Source organism: Podarcis raffonei, chromosome 11 (assembly GCF_027172205.1).
Source record: "Podarcis raffonei isolate rPodRaf1 chromosome 11, rPodRaf1.pri, whole genome shotgun sequence".
In the NCBI taxonomy this organism is placed as follows: Eukaryota; Metazoa; Chordata; class Lepidosauria; order Squamata; family Lacertidae; genus Podarcis; species Podarcis raffonei.
This window is the reverse complement of record NC_070612.1, coordinates 8,685,117-8,699,742: the sequence shown is the minus strand read 5'-3', so window position 1 is coordinate 8,699,742 and position 14,626 is coordinate 8,685,117. Positions and strand designations below refer to the sequence as shown.

General features: G+C 45.1%; 1 protein-coding gene across 1 annotated transcript; it reads left to right on the top strand.

Annotated features, from left to right (window-relative positions):
• Nucleotides 1-2,117: 2,117 nt before the first annotated feature.
• On the top strand, nt 2,118-12,204 carry ATP5F1A (ATP synthase F1 subunit alpha). The gene is made up of 12 exons (XM_053407586.1): nt 2,118-2,305; nt 5,110-5,188; nt 5,912-6,081; nt 6,933-7,106; nt 7,199-7,365; nt 7,904-8,052; nt 8,564-8,715; nt 8,821-9,045; nt 9,181-9,288; nt 10,167-10,311; nt 11,353-11,503; nt 11,888-12,204. The coding sequence occupies exons 1-12, from the start codon at nt 2,246-2,248 to the stop codon at nt 11,967-11,969; spliced, it is 1,662 nt and encodes a 553-aa protein (XP_053263561.1). The 5' UTR covers nt 2,118-2,245; the 3' UTR covers nt 11,970-12,204.
• Nucleotides 12,205-14,626: the final 2,422 nt, after the last annotated feature.

Genomic DNA, 14,626 nt, shown 5'->3' with positions numbered 1-14,626 from the left:
TATAAATCAAAGCCCAGCCCACGCTGGGGAGCCGCTGTAACTCTCTGCCCGCCTCCGCCCGGCTGCAGAGCTCAAGGGCGCGCAAGGGGGGAGGAAGCTGCTTCGGGAAGGACAAGCGACCTTGATTCACCCGGGAAGGGACCGGGAAAAGCCCCGGGGGGGGGCCGGAAGAGCAAAGGCAGCCGCATTGCTAGTCAGTGGGAAAATGCACCCCCTTGCATAGATAAGTCAGGGGTCAGCAAACTTTTCCAGCAGGGGGCCGGTCCACTGTCCCTCAGACCTTGTGGGGGGCCGGACTACATTTTTGCGGGGGGAATGAACGAATTCCTATGCACCACAAATAACCCAGAGGTGCCTTTTAAATAAAAGGACACATTCTACTCCTGTAAATACACCAGGCAAGCCCCACAAATAAGCCAGAGATGCGTTTTAAATAAAAGGGCACATTCTACTCCTGTAAAAACATGCTGATTCCCAGACCGTCCATGGGCCAGATTTAGAAGGCGATTAGGCCGGATCTGGCCCCCGGGCCTTAGGTTACCTACCCATGGATAAGACAAATGCTGCTATCGGAACTGGTGCATCAAAGATTTCATGGTCCACAATGGAACAAAGATGTTGTTGTTTAGTCGTGTCCGACTTCATGGATCACTGCCCCTTCATGGATCACTGCCTTGCCGTGGCGAAGGGGCTTGAATAACTCAGAGAAGCTATGAGCTATTCCTTGCAGGGCCACCCAAGATGGGCAGGTCACAGTGGAGAGTTTTGACCAAACGTGATCCACCTGGAGCAGGAACCGGCAAGCCACTCCAGTATCCCTGCCAAGAAAACTCCATGGACAAGGACAACAGGAACAAATATATTGTAGCGCTATCGCACACTCAACAGAACGTCGTGTACATTGAGCAGCTCCTGGACTCACACCTGGAACTTTGAAACGTTTCCCCATAGGAATCTGTGCTTAGAGGGTGGGGGGTGAGAAGGGGGCCTTGTCAGATGGGGTTCCCAAACTTTACGTTTCTTTTGAAAAACAAATATGAAAAAGTGCGTGCGTGCATATATTTATTGGAGATGCCTGTCATTTCAATATTATTATTCTTACTACTTTATCCGAGGTTGGTTTATGGAATAAAAACACAAAAATAAATACTATAGTATGTAACACTATTATGAAGAGAATATATTTTCGTCGCATTTGAGGTGTGCCGACTTTATGTGTTTTTCCAAATATTATTATAAACAGAAGACACACCCGTCCTCCCTCACTCCCTAAGAAAGTGGTATCTGGCAATGAGGGCTGCCGTCCTGGCCGCGTTTACTCAGGAGTAACTTCCAATGACTTGAAATGAGGTTATTCTCAGGCATTTGGGATTAGGAGCGCAGCGATTTTTAGTGTCAGGAGCGATAAGCATTCTGCACGTGCTCAGAGGAGCTTCGCTCACTAGGGCAAAACCCCTGATCATGCAAGGCAGAGGGACACCAGGGTTATCATGCAGAGGCTCAAATCGAGCGGCTGCTCGAGTGCAGCTGACAACGCAGCACTGAGCAGCGAGCCACGTGGATCCGGGGCAGTTTGGAAGGGGCGTGGTCAGGGCGTCGGACACGCCCCCTTCGCCGGCAGTTTACACCAAAGGGGTGGGGTTAGTCCGTTTGGACCGACCCTTGGACGACCTTCGCGGCTGGGTGGGCGTGGTCTGCCCTCGCGAGGGGACCGTCGGGATGCCAGACGACCCGACTGGACTCCAACTCCCAGCATGCCTAACAATTGGCCGTGTCGGAGGGGGACTTCTGGGAGTTGAAGTCCAACAGCGCTCTTTCCCTCCCCTTAAACGCACACATGAAGAGAAATTTCAGACATGACTGCAGATAAAGAAACCGGACCGATATAATAATAAATAATATCAATATTTTTATTTTTAATAAATAAATAAATAAATAAATAAATAAATAAATAAATAAATAAATAAATAAATAAATAAATAAATAAATTGAACTGAGGTAAAAGGTGGGGAAAGGCAGCAGAAGCGCTTCCGGGTCATGACTTTCTCCTCTCCGCTCGGCTTGCAGGAAAGGGGGCGTGGCCTCTTCCGGCAAAAAGGGGGCGGCGCTGCGTGGCGGCCATTTTGTCCGCGGGTCCCTGACGTGAGGCGGCTGCGGCGGCTGCAAGACAAGCAAGAAGAAGCGGCCCCGGCAGTAGCGGCGTCTCGTTCTCTCCCTTGGTTCTCCGCCGCCCTCTCCCGCCGCGATGCTGTCCGTGCGCGTAGCCGCCGCCCTCGCCCGCGCTCTGCCCCGGCAGGCTGGCCTGGTGAGAGAGACGCGAGAGCGGAGGGAGGGAGGTCGGTCTGTGTGAGGCGGCCGACGGCGCCGCCATCTTGGGGCCCTGCGGGTGACATTGAGGAGGGGTGGCGGCGCCGGGCTCTTGCAGGCCTCGCTCCCCTTCGAGGCTGCCTCCCCTCCTTGCGTGTCGCTGGGCTCCACGGCGGGATGGGGAGCGGGGTTGGGGGAGCTTCCCGTCCTCTCGCTTCCCTTCGCCCCTGGAGGCCTGGCAAGGTCACTGCGAAGGGAAACGGGTCCCTTTCAGCCGCTGCACGTTGGTGGGGGACAGAGTGGTGGTGATTCTTCTTTTTAAATAAAGCCATGTGATTGTGATTTATTCTGTTTCTACGATGACTTAAAATGCGCAGCTGTGCATTGGAAAGCATGGGTGGGTGGTTGTCAGTGGTAATCAATAAATAGCAATAGTAATGGTTGTTCCTCCAAGATTACGCTGTTTCTTTTTTAAAGGCTGCAGGAGAGGCACTTTCACCCCTGATTTGCTCCTCTCTGAGCTGCGAACATCTTGGGCAGAAATGCAGTTGGGCTCCTTTTCCCTTTGAGGGTGCTGAACAGTCCCCGTCACCCGCAATGCCTCCGTTCAATTTCTTAAGTTTATATTTTCAAAGCAATTCAGTTTCTGCATCTAAAGTCGCCACAGAATGGTAGAGTTGGAGCAGACCCTGAGAAAGTGATCTCTTCCAGCCCCCTGCAATGCAGGAATCTAAACTGGACCACGCACGGCAGATTAGAATATTGAGAAGTTTAAATGTCTTTAAAATGGAATTGAAAGTCTGTAAAGACAGAATGCCAAAAAAGTGGCAGACCAGCAGCTGCTGATCCTGCAGCGACCGGAATCCAGATGAGGACAGAGGGGGAAAGAGAGAGGAGAAGGCCCTCCGCACAAGGGGAAATCCTTGTGGATACATGGGAGTGTGCATGAGTTCCTGGGTAGGATAGAAGTGGCTGCTGTTGCAGGCATACTTGCCTCGTCTTGCAGGATGACAGCACTTGTGGTGGTGTCAGCACAGCATCGTCTTTTGGTATTTGTGACCTTGGTGGCATCTAATAAGAGAATCCTTTGGCAATGCCTTTTTTATGAGCTGTATTTGCTCACCTTTTGCGTTTAATCCGGGATTGAGAAAACTGCTTTCCAGACAAGTTTGGGAACTTAAAAAAATAAGTTCAGGGGTTTCAAATGCAACCACTTGCTTGGGGTCTCCCCTGTAGATCTATGTGTCTTGAAAGCCTGTTAGTGGTGGAAAGTTCTTCCTCCTCTGTTTTGTAAGATAGGTGGTTTATATCTTCTTTATTTTTATTACTTGTTATTTATTTAAACTTTATGTTGCCCTTCCTCAGCGGATCACAGGGCAGTTTACAGTAGAAAAACACTAATACATCATTCATTGTTGACAAATACTTCAGTGTAAATCTTCATTCATTCTAGCAGTATACTTTAGGTTTCACAGCTATGACTGCTGCTACATATTTGACAGTTTCATCAGTTCTTCACAGTCCTGTGTCTTCACATTTGCCATTATATTACAGAATTGATATATTTGTCCTTGTTATTCTTTTTGACCAATTAATGTTGAGAGAGTTCATGTGCAGTATTGCTTTTAGATTGAAGGTCATTCTTTAGAAAAGGCACCTCAAATAAAATTATTTCAAAATTCCCACATAGTACTTGAAAAGAGCTATAAATACTTGAGAGAGCTTTTTTAAAAAAACAACAACACCTGGACGTCTCTATCCAAGAGGGTGCCTGCGATTTCCCTATATTTTCCCAATTTTCAGTACAGTGACTATGTAGGCATTTCTTTTGTCTGTGAATAGGTTTGTGCAAGAGTGAATCTATGAAAGAAACTTTTCAGATGGCAGGTAGCTAGGCCCGTTCTTTCTCCCAGGATTCTACAGAAGGGGAATGGAGGATGCCACTAAAATCAAGATATTTGGGCTGATTATTTCTCTTGCAATACTTTCCAGCCACTAATACTGAGTAGTCTGTACAAATCATTAAGATTTTGTATCTTCTTTCTCTGTGTTAGTGGTGCCAAAACCTTACTTGCTAAAGTCACTTGCAGCATTATTGAATCTAAAGCTACAATCTTGTACATTTCTACCCAGGAGAAAGCCCCATTGGCTACAGTGGGTGTATAATCCCAAGTAAACCTGCATACTAGAAATGGACTGTACCATATGTCTACCTGTTCCAGATACTGCGGTGATGGAGAACGTTTTAGAGACCGAGTGCCCAAACTGCAACCCAAACCCCACTTATTTATTGCAAAGTGCTAACACAGCAATTTAACCTGAATACTGAGGTTTCAGTTTAGAAAAAACAACAACTCATACATGCTTGGAGCATGAGGAGCAGTTCGCATGATGCGCTTGGCTGGCTCTGCCTGACTCAGTAGAGGGGCGCAGAATGGAGCAGGAGCAGCTGGGCTGGGCAGAGATGTGGGTTATGTGAGAAATGTCCTCAGGCGCCTCCTTCTGGCTTTCTTGTGACGAACTCTGTGCTGGGGTGATGGTGCGCATGCCCACAGAGAGGACTCTGAGTGCCCCCTCTGGCACGCTTGCCATAGGTTCGCCACCATTGAGATACTGTATACCAGTAACATACCTTTATGGTTGAAATAATCAATAGCTGATATATAAGAGCTGATAACTGGAATTAAGTAAACCCTGCGGGGAGATGGAGTGAGGAGTAGCAAAAACGAGTGTGATTTCATAAATGTCAAGAAAGTGATAATAAGTTGAACGTAAAAGTCAAAAGATTTTTCTTTATGCTAGGTTTCTCGGAATGCTCTGGGTGCATCATTTGTTGCAACAAGGAACCTCCATGCCTCCAAAACAAGTCAACAGAAAACAGGTGAGTAAAAAATAAATATTTGGAAACTCAATTTAGGTAATAAAGTACAGTAGTGATCACTGTTAATTGCAGCTAAGCATTGATTTGGTGAAACGTGGAACCAAAATAAATGCATCCTTTTATGTAGTACTCTATAGCAATTACGTAACTGGTTACGCTTCTAAATGTTTTGGAATAGGGATATTAACTAAAGTTTTAATTGTCTGTTGGAGTTTTAAGAAATAGCGGCAGTTGGGCAAATAGAAGAGTACTTTGATTACTATTTAGCTTAATCTAATTCATGATTGTACAGAATCAAGAAATGAAACTGTTAAACATTTCATCCAGCTTGCCTAACACATGCAAGCTTCGTTGAGTAGCTGGTAGAAAGCTGAGTCAAATGTTCAAATACACCTTGAAAACCTTGTCTGAAGGGTATGATAAGTCCACCAAAGAAATATAAAATAATAAAATGTTTTTTTCTGCTTTTACAATTGTAGATCTGTTCTCTCTATATATGGTGTCTTGCATGCCATTGACTAGATTAGAGATGGACATCTAAGCTTTCATAGACTAGATAGAGTCTTGTCACCACACCACACAGAAGGATGTGCTATAAACAAGTTTTAGACCTAACCTATCTTGTTTAATCCAGACTACCAGAAATGATGTAAAGCTAGCTAAGGTTCTACGAGTTTTCCAGCGGCACAAGAAATTTCATTGTCCTGACTTAAATTCTGCCAGGCACTGCTGAAGTATCCTCAATTCTTGAAGAGCGCATTCTGGGCGCTGACACCTCTGCTGAGCTTCAAGAAACTGGCCGTGTGCTTTCCATTGGTGATGGTATTGCCCGTGTGTATGGCCTCAGGAATGTTCAAGCAGAAGAAATGGTTGAGTTCTCTTCTGGGCTTAAGGTAGGTTTTGTTTCCATTGCATCTGTATTTTTATTAAGTGCCTGTGTAAAACTTGTGATTCTTGGTTTGAAGGTCTCTTCATACCCTTTGATTACATTGTGAAAGGTACCTAATTATGAGTAATGTTGGGACTGAAAATGTGGTTTAAAATCAACTTGTTACAAAGAGCCTTTGCTCACTGAAGATATGACACCTGTGTCAGGTGCTGGTGGTGGTTGCTTGTGAGTAACCAGGCAGGACTCCCACCTGTCTTTAACAGGTTTTATTTGGTGCAAACTATTTGCAGTGTAGAACCACAAAGTTCTTGTCCATCTTAGTCACTTGTAGATTCTGGGAGTGGCCCCTTCCGGTGTCTCCCCCAACGTAAGAACTTAGACACCCCAAATCTCCGCCTCCCCTCCTTCACCCCTCTGCGTAAGCTGGGCGACGGAAACAGTGCGTCTGCCTCCTGGCCAGCTGGGGTAGGTGAGGTGCTTGGGCTCTCAGTATCACCCCGGGCCCTCCCCTCGCTTGGCTGCCCCCTTCCCCCTCTGCTGCACTGGAGGTGTGGCTTTTACCACCGCTGGACGAGGCGCTGCTCCTCAGAAGCGTTGGGGGCTCTCTGTATCCCCCTGCCTCCCTCCCCTTTTCTGATTGCAGTCCCCTGACAATCTGCTACTGTGATTATAGCTCTAACCTAATGTGCTCAGCCATAGCATATCCTATATGGAACTGTCATCACTGATACTGTTTTCAACCCTTATAGCTTGGTAGACTTAAGTTGGTTGTGGGAATCTGCCCTGCCAACACTTGACTGGAGTGTCTCATTAATGCATCTTTTCAATTCCTTCTTAAATTAACTTTCTTTCTAGGGTATGTCCTTGAACTTGGAGCCTGACAACGTTGGTGTTGTCGTATTTGGTAATGACAGGTTGATTAAGGAAGGGGACGTTGTGAAGAGAACAGGAGCCATTGTGGATGTCCCAGTTGGTGAAGAGTTGCTGGGACGTGTTGTAGATGCACTGGGAAATGCCATTGATGGAAAGGTTGGTGTGGCAACAATGTTTACTGCTTTTGCATGTCGATTATCAGTAGTGAACAAATTTGGAAAAATGATGATGTTGTCTTCCTTTTAAAGGGTGCCATCGCTTCCAAGATTCGCAGGAGGGTTGGTCTGAAGGCACCTGGGATCATTCCTAGAATCTCTGTGCGAGAGCCCATGCAAACTGGCATCAAGGCCGTAGACAGCTTGGTCCCAATTGGTCGTGGTCAGCGTGAGCTGATTATTGGAGACAGGCAGACAGGGTAAGGAGCTAGTGTCTCGCCTAACTCAAACTGCTTTGTCCTAACTGCTGTTAAGTTTTCTGTGATACAAAAGTGCCCTGGGAATTCAGAAAAGTGTCTTATTCTCAAAGCTCCCATTTTTCAGAGATCCCTTTCACACATTGATTTGTTGGCCAAGGACCCCAGTGCACCTGTCTCAAAACTCCTGGGCTTTGTAGAAGGCTCTGGGACATGTTTTTAAGGTGTATCCGGTTCAGGCAGTGCAGTGGCTCTACAATAAACTGCCAATGAATTCCTGATTATATTCAGCTCACTGTAAAATAAGATTCATATAGACAGAGAAGCTTGTCCATGATTATTATGCTTGCACACAATTATGTTGTAAACTGTCTTGTGATCTTCAGATGAATAGTGGTGCATAAATTTAATAAATAATAGTTATAATAATTTTCTCAATGAGGAACCCTGGGGTTCCCCAAAACATAGCTTGAAATCCTTTGTAAAAGCTCTGGACAGGCTGTAGCAAATGATGCTAACTGACCTGCTATTCTCCTTGCAGGAAAACTTCAATTGCTATTGATACCATCATCAACCAAAAACGATTTAATGATGGGACTGATGAAAAGAAGAAACTGTACTGTATTTATGTTGCAATTGGCCAGAAAAGATCCACTGTTGCTCAACTGGTGAAGAGGCTCACTGATGCAGGTATTTATGTATTTTGCACAAACTTCCTAGATGGTAGTGAAGTCTGTGGAAATGGATAGCATAAATGTTTTTTGAACTGTCTTTTTCTGTGTATGATTGATCTATAACTGTTTAATGTACACAGCTTAGATGTTATCAACAGCAGAATTTTTGCCAGGTTCCATATCCCGTTACCTTGGTACTAAACTTTGTTAGTTAAAGACCTGCTTTGCTTTCCTGAAACTGCAGCTTAATTTTATTTCTGTTAAATGCTAAACTTGCACAACTTACAGTGTGCTGGGGTAAGGACAAATAGTAGAAAACATTCCCCCCTAGTTCCTGCAGATACAAAGAAAAATGACACACTTTTGTAAACTGCCATTTACTGTAGCAAAGCCCCCCCACTTTAAAATACTGTGAGAAAATGGTTTGGTGTGATGGGAGAAAATCTAGCCAATCTAGCCAATCTGTTTCCATTTCCATTTAATCAGAAACTGATGCTGACAAAACTGTTTTAAACCATTTTTTCCAGATGCCATGAAGTACACTATCGTGGTCTCTGCTACAGCCTCAGACGCTGCCCCCCTCCAGTATTTGGCTCCTTATTCTGGCTGCTCCATGGGCGAATACTTCAGAGACAATGGCAAACATGCTTTGATTATCTATGATGACTTATCCAAACAGGTTTGAATGTGCTATTGGCTTCTTAATTTGCAGGGCACAAACTTGGACCTAAAGAAGATTCTTGGAGCAGGTGAAACAGATGTAACATCTTTCTTGTATCAACAGGCTGTTGCCTACCGCCAGATGTCCCTGTTGCTGCGTCGTCCACCTGGCCGAGAGGCCTACCCCGGCGATGTATTCTACCTGCACTCACGCCTTTTGGAAAGAGCAGCCAAAATGAACGATTCCTTTGGAGGTGGCTCTCTGACTGCCCTTCCTGTCATTGAGACTCAAGCTGGTGATGTGTCAGCCTACATTCCAACCAATGTCATCTCTATCACCGATGGTCAGGTAGGATCCCAAAGCACTTAATTGAGAATCCGCATACAGAATGGTTTGGGATCACCTGAAGTCCATATTGGGCCCAATTGCACTTCTTTAGTCGCATTAGTGTCTGGTAAAATTATATATTGGTTTTCCCCACAGATCTTCTTGGAAACTGAGCTGTTCTACAAAGGTATCCGCCCAGCCATCAACGTTGGTCTGTCTGTGTCTCGTGTTGGTTCTGCTGCTCAGACAAGGGCTATGAAGCAGGTAAGTGTAAAATCTTAGTTATATTGACACTATGGGTTAGCTAAGCATTCAGTTTGTTGTGTTGGGGTGCAGGATTACAGCAGCAGTATCGTTCTGTTCTAGCATTTCATTATCTCAATTAGAACTGTTGAATAAAAGAAGCTCACGTGACAAGCTAGTGAGTATTCTCTGGTTAGCATACAGAAATGCATATTCCATGCTGCTGTCTCTGCAGGAATGGGTTTAGTAAAAGTTTAAGTGGAGGCCAGTTTAGCAAAAGCAAGGTTGGAAATTTCTTGAGCAATAGCATAATATGCCAGACCTTTTCTATATCAATTCTGCTTAGACCATTTTTGTCAAATTGTTGTACCTCCTGGTCCTGGCTCCTCTGAGCAATAATTTCTGTAGGACAAGAGAGTACTCTTGAGTGACTTGCAATATATTGGCAATGATATCTGACTAATATCATTAATCTCACTGATTAACAATGACAGTAACAAAAAGGCACTAAATTTAGCTGCTGTGGATGACAACTGCTGAAACGAATGACAACTTCTGTATCAAAACATTGTGATCTTAGTTCTGGTACTGAGAAACGTTTGGCGGCAGCTTGTTCCTTAATGCTAAGCCTGTGTCAGGCCGCTGAACTGCCATTTGTACCTAGCACCAATTGGTGGACCTTAGCATCCTAGTAAAAACACAGTTATTTTCCTAGGCCTGAAGCCTGCCCATCCCTGACAGTGCCATATTTAATCTAGATAGTTAACTGTGACCACTCCTATATTGTCATAGCAATTCTGATGGTCCAGGAGGTAGCTGAAGACACAGACCGGCAAGCGGAAAGTGTTCAGAATGATTTGCCTAGAAAAGGCAATAAGCCTGTCCACTCCTTTCTCTAGGTGGCCGGAACCATGAAGCTGGAACTGGCTCAGTACCGTGAAGTAGCTGCTTTTGCCCAGTTTGGGTCAGATCTGGATGCTGCTACTCAGCAGCTGCTCAATCGTGGTGTACGACTGACTGAGCTGCTTAAACAAGGACAATATGGTAAGAATTCTGCATGACTTCTGGTTCTAACACACCCTCCCCGTGTCACACAAGGCTGAGGAATGTTTTTCAGCCCAAGGTCTGCTTTATTCCTTCTGGACAACCTTCTTTGGGGGGCGGGGATCCCTCTGGGCCAGACACAAAAGTGGCCCAGAGGCAAAATTATATGGTTTTCCTTTGTATCTTCTACACACACCCCTCCCTGTTGTCCAGCCAGACAAGCAAGCAAGAGGCATTATCAGAGTTCAAGGGCACATTCCAACCAGGCAGAAAAATTCAAGGATTGTGAAAAGCAGGGTCTCTGCGGGGTGTAGCCTGGGGAGGAGATCCTGAGGGCCAGAGAGAGATGCTTGGAGGGTTGTGTTTGGCCCCTGGACCTGAGGTGCCCTGCGCCTGATGTAATAGGTGAAGGTTTGCTGAATAACTCAGTTTAGTTGAAATCTTGCTGAGCACAAATAAGTGTAGAAATAAAGCATGTGCCCGCTCATGTTCCAGTGTTTAGAGTGAGGTAGTCAGAAACCTTTCCTGACTTTGCAGATCCTTGGGTCTCCTAAGGGAGGATAAAACTTCTTTCTTCCTCCTTTTCTGAGCTCCTGTTAGGCCTAATGTTGTAGCATTGCCTAAATCCATCACTATCACTTCGGGTGATGCCGAACAGAGCCGATGTATGGGCAAAATAGAGTAATTAATTAAAAACTTTCTCTTTACCTGAATTAGTTTATTTGATCAAGGGGAAATGCTTATTTGCTGAAGATGAAAGAGAAGTTCCTTGTACATATGCATGTGTGGGGAGGGGGAAAGAGAAATGTGATTTTCCTGTGTCTGGCTGGGAATCTTGGCAGTCTCTGAGCAGAGAAGTATCTGCCTTGAGCAGTAGCTTGATCCTTTCTATTAAGGGGCGTGTGAAGTGTTCTTAACTTTCTGTAGGAAATCCTGTTGCCCCTGTCTTAACTATACTTAGCATAGGCACAGGTTTGCTGTGTTTTACGGCACACTAATGACCAAGTGGTCTAACCTAAGTTTGCACATTTCTCTCTCTAGTTCCCATGGCTATTGAGGAACAAGTTGCAGTTATCTATGCTGGGGTAAGAGGCCACCTGGACAAGCTGGAGCCCAGCAAGATCACCAAATTCGAGAGTGCTTTCCTTGCTCACGTTCTGAGCCAGCACCAGGCCCTCCTCTCCACAATCAGGTAAAATCGACTAGAAACTTCCACTTGCTTTTGAGGCAGTCATACATTTCTATGGAATGACTGTGGCTTTGAACCACTGATAGTTCTTATAGTTCTGTGCATTATTGTTAAAGAGCAGCAATGACTTTATAAAAATAGTCCTAAGTTTCACTTGGAAGAGCTGCTTCAAGAAGCTGCCTTTGGATGGCGCACAGCACTGCATTTAATATTTAGGTTCATTTTATAATATTGTTAAATATGGCGATTTATGGATAATGGTGGGGGTGGGGGAAAGAGAAAGCTGGTGGTCGAAGAAGTCGCTGCAAAAGGGTTGAAGTGAAGGAGTAGTTGCTACACAGTCTGCTGTGGATGAGAGTTGAAATTTGGTTGGTTTTGCCTTGACAGGACTGATGGGAAGATCTCTGAACAAACTGAAGCCAAGCTGAAGGAAATAGTCACAAATTTCCTGGCAACATTTGAAGCATAAACTCTTTGACAGTTCTCTATACAAGGCATATTTTGTCACTGAACGGTGGTAGCACTCTGGTTCCATTTTTTACCAGAGGCTTAATAAAAGGTATGTGTGAGTTGAATGTACAGATCTCATTGAGAATTAAAAGTTCCATGTAAAGAAGTCTTGTGGCCATAGTGCTCGCTGCGATAGTGACCTGCTGGCAACCGACATAGGTGTGTACATGGCAAATAAAATCTTGCAAACCATACTGATTTTTTGTTAGGGTAATACTTTTAAGACTCAGTGCAAACATTGCACACTGTCGATTAAAGAACAAAAGCTTTTTTCTAAAGTCCGTTTGCCCTTAAAGACACGTGGGAGAATTGCTTTGCCTCTTTGCCATACTGCTCAGACTTTCTAACCTGGAGGTTGATAATGTGGTTTGGGGTTAGGTGGTTGGAATAGGATGGGAAGGTGGGTTTGAGTGGCTGCAAAATGGGCAGCAGAGTTTTAATCCATTGTACAAGCTGCTTGTACAGGCCAAACTGTAGCCCTACCCCATTCTAAAAGGGGTTTACTCAGGTGGCCAAAACCACAAGTTTCGAACAGCCTGTTTTTCCTTTCATTGTCCACACCACTAATCAGAGACAGTCCATTCATGAGGGAACCACCTTAGGTGGCACATCAGCCTCCAAGAAGCACATCGCCTGCCGACACATTGCCAGAAAACTAGTCTCACCCCTTTTAGAAATGTTTTGGCCTTGTAGAGGAAAAGAAAAGTATTGGAAAGAAACACACACAGGCCACTTCTCTAAAACACATATTGGAAAGGTAGGTGCACAAACGTCTCAACACAGCTATACTTTTTCCTATGTGTGTATTCAGACCTATGTGCAAACAGGTTGGTGGCATCTACTGCACCTTGAAACTTTGCTTCTGCCTTCACCCCTCAATGGGACACCACATCCAACTCTTTCTGGCATGTTTTCAAGCACCTAAAACTACCCTTAGCTGGAGGGTGGGGAAGAGACGTGGTTCTCCAGTTTGCACATTTAGGATTACATGGCTTGTTTGACTGGGAGGTGCTTTTCCTTTGACTCCAGAACAGAGTTTCGCAAACTTTGGCCTCCAGCTGTTTTTGGGCTACAATTTCCATCACCCCTAGCCAGCAGAACCAGTACATTAAATGTATGGACCAGCAGAGGGCAGCACTTGTACAGAAAATAAACCCTAGAGCACTGTGCAATAAAATACATGAAAGCATTGTGTTGCGTGAACATGCCTGCTGCTTTGGCTGTGTTCATTTGACTCCTTGAAACCAATTGCCCAGCTTCCCAAGCTGATGTCCTTCTCTACTGCCTTGTAGTTCATAGCACCCAGCCTTTTCCTAGAACTTAGATAATATACTCCCTCAGAAACTGTTTCCTTATTCACCACCACCTCTTTCCAGCCTTTACCATTCCTTAACACCCCGCAATTCAACCTTTTTCCTATTTTAACTTTACCCAACCAGATACATTCTAGGTACGGTATTTTGGGCTAAGACTCCCATCAGTCCTAGGTACCGTAGCCAATGGTTAGGAATGGTGGGAATTACAAAGTTCAAAACTGGAGAGCACTAGGCAGGGGAAGGCCATGATTATGGACCTGAGAGTTTCTTGACCATAAATGATTGCCGTGCTCACTCTAAATCTTGCCTAGCCTTCCTGCCTTTTCATTTCAGGGAATGTGCTGCTATGGGAACTAACAAGGCAGTGATGGGCAACCTGTTGTCATCCTAGTGCTGCTGGACCCCCAACTCCCATCAACCCCAGCCTGCATGGGATAATGGGAATTGCAGTTCACCCATGTGTCCAGGGCCACAGGTTCCCCACACTTGCTCTAAGGCAGCAGTCTCCCCTACTCCCCAACAACATGACCAGAGGAGTTTGGAATCTCCCATGCAACAGCCCTCTGCCAGTACAGTGGTACCTCGGGTTACATACGCTTCAGGTTACAGACTCCGCTAACCCAGAAATAGTACCTCGGGTTAAGAACTTTGCTTCAGGATGAGAACAGAAATCGTGCTCCGGTGGCGCAGTGGCAGCAGGAGGCACCATTAACTAAAGTGGTGCTTCAGGTTAAGAACAGTTTCAGGTTAAGTACGGACCTCCGGAATGAATTAAGTACCGTATTTTTCACTCTATAAGACACACCAGACCACAAGACGCAACTAGTTTTTGGAGGAAGAAAACAAAAAAAAAATTCTGAATCTCAGAAGCCAGAACAGCAAGAGGGATCGCTGCGCAGTGAAAGCAGCAATCCCTCTTGCTGTTCTGGCTTCTGGGATAGCTGCGCAGCCTGCATTCGCTCCATAAGACGCACACACATTTCCCCTTACGTTTTAGGAGGGAAAAAGTGAGTCTTATAGAGCAAAAAATATGGTACTTAACCCGAGGTACCACTGTAATGTGCAAATGAGGCCTTAGAGCAATGGTGACCAGACTTTCTCCCCACCCCATGGACCACTTGAAAATTGCTAAGGGTCTTTGCGAACCACCTAGTGATTTTTCTGTCCTAGTCATTGCTGGACGATTTGTAATGGTATTGTGTTAGAATTCCATAGCATTCAATATCAAATGCAATATAAGAAATAAAAGAAGTAATACAGTTACAATTTAGGAATATTTAAGGTGATGGATATTCCCTCT

Excerpts from the sequence above, each read along its gene's own strand:
- ATP5F1A (XM_053407586.1), top strand. The coding sequence starts at position 2,246 with ATGCTGTCCGTGCGCGTAGCCGCCGCCCTCGCCCGCGCTCTGCCCCGG. Across the intron at positions 5,189-5,911 it reads AACAAGTCAACAGAAAACAG|GCACTGCTGAAGTATCCTCA; the intron begins GTGAGTAAAAAA and ends AAATTCTGCCAG. Across the intron at positions 8,716-8,820 it reads ATGATGACTTATCCAAACAG|GCTGTTGCCTACCGCCAGAT; the intron begins GTTTGAATGTGC and ends TTGTATCAACAG.